The 5,782-nt window shown below is 45.0% G+C and overlaps 2 protein-coding genes across 2 annotated transcripts; one reads left to right on the top strand and one right to left on the bottom strand.

Annotated features, from left to right (window-relative positions):
- The first annotated feature begins 660 nt into the window (after positions 1 to 660).
- Positions 661 to 2,376, top strand: LOC144038802 (uncharacterized). Its single transcript, XM_077551545.1, has 3 exons — positions 661 to 1,289; positions 1,335 to 1,492; positions 2,358 to 2,376. The coding sequence occupies exons 1-3, from the start codon at positions 717 to 719 to the stop codon at positions 2,374 to 2,376; spliced, it is 750 nt and encodes a 249-aa protein (XP_077407671.1). The 5' UTR covers positions 661 to 716.
- Positions 2,377 to 3,357: 981 nt separating this feature from the next.
- Positions 3,358 to 5,413, bottom strand: LOC144038378 (antihemorrhagic factor cHLP-B-like). The gene is made up of 7 exons (XM_077550842.1): positions 5,160 to 5,413; positions 4,792 to 4,902; positions 4,625 to 4,709; positions 3,973 to 4,142; positions 3,776 to 3,892; positions 3,632 to 3,712; positions 3,358 to 3,556 (listed from the first exon to the last, which is right to left on the bottom strand). Exons 1-7 carry the CDS (start codon positions 5,355 to 5,357, stop codon positions 3,398 to 3,400), a joined length of 921 nt encoding a protein of 306 aa, XP_077406968.1. The 5' UTR covers positions 5,358 to 5,413; the 3' UTR covers positions 3,358 to 3,397.
- Positions 5,414 to 5,782: the final 369 nt, after the last annotated feature.

Below are 5,782 nucleotides of genomic sequence, written 5' to 3'. Positions count from 1 at the left end.
ATCACCCACGAAACTATGTGTTGGCGATGACGTAGGAAGCCCGTCTGGCGAGGCTTCGGACGTAGCAACGCGCGTTCCGAGGCTTCGGGCGTGGCCACAAGCGTTCCGATGCTTCGGGCGTGGCCACAAGCGTAATCGACACATGCCTCGATGCGCGCTTTGCAGATTTTTTTTCCGGTTTACTCGGCACACGCATGGGCGCCTCGGCACAGTAGGGCACATCACTAGTGCTAGGTAACATTTGATTAATCAAATCTCTGTTTGTGATAACTAAGAATTGTAATTTCTACAGATGTGACGTCCAATGATGTTTCACTTGAGGGGGCTTTTGAACTTCTGCACGCTTTGAGTTTTGTAATGAAGCTGCAAAATAAAAGTGAGGAAAAAATTGGGTGTTTGGCCATTGGACTGCTTGGTTCTGTTGATTGAAATGGTCATGTTGGATTGAAAGAGAAGCCTAAACCAAAACAAATTTGTGCAAGAATTAATGCATAAATCTAGCACGTGCAAGGTTTTCTTGAAGAAAAGTGTTTCATCGAAAATGTTGACAATTTATTCAAAACTTCAGAAAGTTAACTGAATGTAGTATTATGCCAACAGGCGGATGGACACAGATTATTGTACCTTCTGCCATCTAGTGGAAGCACATTTTAATAGTTCTGAATCGCTGGCATAGTGGTTGGAAATCATGACTGACCTGTTTTTAAATGATCTGAATGGCAACAACTTTTTCTTCCCAACTGGCAGCCAAGAATGATGCTATGGAGGACCACGCCAGTGGCAACATGAGCCAGGAGGACCACCACGCCAGTGGCAACGTGAGCCAGGAGGACCACCACCACGCCAGTGGCAAAGTGAGCCAGGCGGACCACCACCACGCCAGTGGCAACGTGAGCCAGGAGGACCACCACCACCACGCCAGCGGCAACATGAGCCAGGAGGACCACCACCACCACGCCAGTGGCAACATGAGCCAAGAGGACCACCACCACCACGTCAGCGGCAACATGAGCCAGGAGGACCACCACCACCACGCCAGCGGCAACATGAGCCAGGAGGACCACCACCACCACGCCAGTGGCAACATGAGCCAAGAGGACCACCACCACCACGTCAGCGGCAACATGAGCCAGGAGGACCACCACCACCACGCCAGCGGCAACATGAGCCAGGAGGACCACCACGCCAGCGGCAACATGAGCCAGGAGGACCACCACCACCACGCCAGCGGCAACATGAGCCAGGAGGACCACCACGCCAGCGGCAACATGAGCCAGGAGGACCACCACCACCACGCCAGTGGCAACCTGAGCCAGGAAGACCACCACCACCACGCCAGCGGCAACATGAGCCAGGAGGACCACCACGCCAGCGGCAACATGAGCCAGGAGGACCACCACCACCACGCCAGCGGCAACCTCCAAAATGATGAAAGTGACGATGTCTCAAACTTCCTGAATGACCGAATGGAGGACGACGTGGCAGATGTTGTGTCAGTGAATATTTGACATGTGCTCTTGTCTTGATGGCTGCGCCCTTAATTAAAGAATGGTCTTCTTCAACCTTTCATTTGACTAATTTATGTCTGACAATTATTTTGCTTTGGCACTTTTTTGGGGTGTGATGGTGGACATTAGTCAGATGTACAGTTAAACTCTTATATTTATATATATATATATATATATATATATATATTGTTTTTTCTTTTTTCCTCTTTGCATGGTCTCCACTTCTTACAAATGCTAATCCATGCATTGCATCTCGGCTAGATAAATGCAATGCATTCCATTTTGTCCACCCTTAACCATATCAAGTTTGGAAAAATGCTGCTGTTTATCTCCTTACTTGTGTTCTGGCACAGGCTGTCTTTATAGACTGAGGTAATTTTTTATGAATTTTTGACATTCACATATATGCTGAAACTATTGTCTCAAAATGCTTAAATCGATTTGTGTGCAGGACTTTTATTTTCCACCTGGTATTGCACAAGGTCAATCACATACTTTGCTCAAAATAGGTGCGCCAGACAAAAACGCTGATTAAATGTTTTTTAAGACTTGTCTGCTACAGATATGCTTCATGTTTCTAGTATGATTAGATTACACTCGTTTTTATTTTGAATGTAGAGATGAGATTCAGCTGCTGAAGAGTGGAGGGGTGGATCTATTCACAAACAAAAAGCTTCATATTTTGGGTGGTTGGAATGTTAATGTAAAATTATAATTCAAAGTGGCCCTCAGTCTTGCATCTTTCTATTTTTCTGTATGTGGCCCAAAGAGGCAAAAGTTTGGATGAGCCAGGACAATGTGGCAGATGTGTTGGTGAAATTTTAACCTGTGCTCTTGTCTTGGTTGCAGCATTAATAAAGGCATGTAAGTTTTATGACATTCTATCTGACCACTGTTTTCCTTTTTTGTTATGAGTGAGGGACAGCTTTCAATTTTGTCATCAAAAACACTTAAAACGAGTCAGGTAGCCTATAAGCTACAAAGATTTCTGATTATATGGCACGCTTTGGTCGATCTATGTTTCTATACCCTCAACTACTAATTTCAATTGAGAGATTTCACACTTTCTCATCAAGGCCTTTCAATTTATTCAACTTCAATGAAAAGAAACTTTGCTTTGAAATTGGACTGACAACTTTGGTGCTGTTAAGTCCATCTATCATATTCATTTTAGGCAGCTGGCCAAGGTGAAGCCCCACCTTTCTCAACAGCAACTCTAATCCATGCCTTGGTTCCATCTCGCCCGGTTTACTCAGCCAGTCCTCCCTCAAGCGGTTCCAGTTGGTCCAAAAATGCTGCTGCTCGTCTCCTAACTGGTGCTCATAGGATGAGGGCATAACTCCAGTTCTTGACTTCCTGCTAGATCTCATTTGAAGATTCTTCCAATCTTGAAATAGTCTTAGCCCACATTACCTCTGATCTCCACCGACGCACCTGCCTCAGGTCGGCAGAGGTGATTGAGCCTTTTCACTTGCTGGTCCCTCCCTCTGAAACCACCTTCCATTAATTTGGAGATCCTCCCCTTGAGCCACTTTTAAAATATCTTTATTCTTTGGATTTTAACTGCTATCGTTTTAAATTTAGTCATTACTTGACAGATTTTTGCACTATGATCAGCCAAAAGTTTTAAGTACCGCAATAAGTCTCAAACTTAAGGGGGGGAAAAAAAAAATGTTGAGAATCATACTTTGAGTTATATTTTAAAATGAGGAAAAGTACCAAAGCTTTATAGAAACAGTTAGATAGAACATTAACATATAGTATAAGGGGGGGGTGAATTTATCCCAATCCAATTTGGACCCAGTTCTTAGCATGACAGCCATGTTTGAAAAGAAGACCTTCAATCATGTGATCACAGAAGAGCAGCAGCAATTTTTTATTAAATTGTTTTATTGAAGTTGCTGCGTGTTAAGCGGGAAGGGACAAATGTGGTGGATGGACGGCTGAGGATTTCTCAGCTTGGCCTTGCAAACGCAAGCTTCCGAACTCTGGTGGAATAACGGCCTGCAGACGGGCTCCGGCTCGCCAGCCGGGAGGGGCTCGGAATTCTGTGGAGAACCCCAGAGGAACAATGAGGCACTCAGCGCGTACAAGTCCATGGTGCGCTTTTGCTCAAGACTTACTTTTGGTGGGTACGTTTCACAGTCCAGTTCTCCCACTTGTTGGTGCGCGTTGTAATAGGACGCTTGGCAATAGACGTGATTCTGCAAAAGACAACAAGTCAGATTACTTGGAAAAAAAAATGGCAACAAGCTAAGCTAACTCACAGCTCGGTCGGGGCAGCGAGGCGTGCAGGCGGCAAACGTGTGCTTGGACTGTCGGGGACACGTGGTCTCCACCAGGGCAAACTTCAGACGGGTGATGGTGCCGATGTTCACGTTGTCCTGAAGACAAGGTGGTCAATGAAGTCAAAATGCGTGAGGTTTAAAGAAGAAAAAATAAATAACGAAACACGAGTCCTTACCGCGGCGGTGAGCTGAGCCACTTCCATCAGGGTGAAGTAATTGTGGTATTCGCTCTCCCGGTTGAACTTGAGCACCGCCTCCTGCACGGCGCTCACGCCCGTCGGGTTGTCCAGAGGCAACAACTCTGGGCAGGAGGGGCAAACCATCAGCAGCTCCTTGTCAGCCAGTTCTGCACACAGGTGGCACATTTGGTCACTAGCCAAAAGACAAGCAACATGTAAATTAATGCTGCTTTTTACTTTGTTCCTGCTTGTTTTAGGAATTGTGTGCATTTGATTTATACAGCACCAAAAATTTACTTAGTCACCATGTTTACTTGCTATGGCGTGAAAATAATGGATACAATTTACATTGGCTACAAGACTAACTTCCATGCTGAAGATTAAACCTTTTTTCAAATTAAAAAAAAAAAAAAAAAAAGAGACACGACTCCCAGCTACCACAGATGCAGACTAGTTCAGTTTGCCATCTATTGAAAACGGATTACACAAGTGCTTCACCAGCTAAAAATGGTGGGCCGGGCTCTTGGAGGAAAAGAGGGAAAAAAATAGCATCACTTCAACCCCAAGATGCTGGCCCACAGGCATCTGCCTGACATGCCAGATGGCCAGTCCAACCACTCAAACAAGCTGACATGGAGTGTGTGATGACCTGGTCTGGTGGTGCATTCGTATTTGGTAATTTTGGCCGCGCCCCACATCACCCAGAATTCAACACTGCAGGTAGCCACTGCGCCCTGGAAACAGAAAACAAACAAACAAACACTTACAAGTCAGCATCAGAAGCAGCTGTCAACTTGAGACCGAAAGAATATTCACCCGTTCGTCCAGCCGCCACAGTTGACATTCGTTGGCAGGTTTGGGGTTGCTGAAGTGACATTTGGTCTGCACAAGCTTCACGTTCACATCGATGTGGCAACCGCCGGAAAACTGAAAGACAAAAAGAGAGTCATGAGGGTGTTAAGACACTTTTTACCTTCTCACCATCAACATGCGCCTCTCATGAGTCACTCTTGATGCCATTTGTGCCACTAACCATGCTAGGTGGCTAAATGTTAGCATTGCTACAAAAAAAAGCATGGTCAATATGTGTTGGCATTTGAAAGTAGTATTTTTTTTTTTAAACAACAAATGAATGTTGTTTTACCAGTAAAGGAATATAAACTATCATCATGCTAAGTGCTAACCTGTTGGTAACTGCTGCTCTGGACCTCCTGCAGCCTGAACTTGAACCCGTGCTTGTGCCTCCTGTTGATGTTCTGGACGGCCATGCCAGCCGCCGCCTTCACACTGTCCTCGCCGCATGTCACCGTTTGTGTCACCACAAAGCCTGGCAGAGCCACCGCGCAGCAGAGCAGAACCGCAAATAGGTGAGTCGCCATCATGACAAACGATCAAGAAGCGCAAGCAACGCACTGCAGCCGTAAAGGACAAACTGCTCGCAAGCACTTTAAGGAGGCTGATGACCAATCACAGAGGAGGACAAATGCCTGACACCTGTGTGCGCAATTAGCACACAGGTGTGGTGGGCGGGTCTTCAATCAATCACCATGGTGACGACTCATTGCAATCTGCAAATCATTGATGATCCCCTATTAATGGACATTCCAAATGTATGAAAATGCAATAAATAGGATTGGGTTAAAAAAAAAAAAAACAGCAAATTTGAAAATATTTAAAAAATGCCTTTTTTTTAAGAAAAAGTCATTATTTTTTACAAGGAAAAAAAATCCCAAGTAGTATATTAACAATTATTCTTTTTCAAACAAGTTCGATTTCTGTTTTTTTTTGTTTTTGCGGCAATACAAAA

The sequence above is a fragment of the Vanacampus margaritifer genome, chromosome 18, assembly GCF_051991255.1.
Source record: "Vanacampus margaritifer isolate UIUO_Vmar chromosome 18, RoL_Vmar_1.0, whole genome shotgun sequence".
NCBI lineage: Eukaryota > Metazoa > Chordata > Actinopteri > Syngnathiformes > Syngnathidae > Vanacampus > Vanacampus margaritifer.
Note: the sequence above shows the minus strand (reverse complement) of the source record. Positions and strands in the feature narration are given on the sequence as shown.

Coding starts and splice junctions, on each gene's coding strand:
- LOC144038802 (XM_077551545.1), top strand. CDS start 717: ATGGCAACAACTTTTTCTTCCCAACTGGCAGCCAAGAATGATGCTATG. Junction 1,290..1,334: donor TGAGCCAGGAGGACCACCAC/CACCACGCCAGT, acceptor CACCACCACCAC/GCCAGCGGCAACATGAGCCA.
- LOC144038378 (XM_077550842.1), bottom strand. CDS start 5,357: ATGATGGCGACTCACCTATTTGCGGTTCTGCTCTGCTGCGCGGTGGCT. Junction 4,903..5,159: donor AGAGCAGCAGTTACCAACAG/GTTAGCACTTAG, acceptor TTTGTCTTTCAG/TTTTCCGGCGGTTGCCACAT. Junction 3,713..3,775: donor CTCGCTGCCCCGACCGAGCT/GTGAGTTAGCTT, acceptor TGTCTTTTGCAG/AATCACGTCTATTGCCAAGC.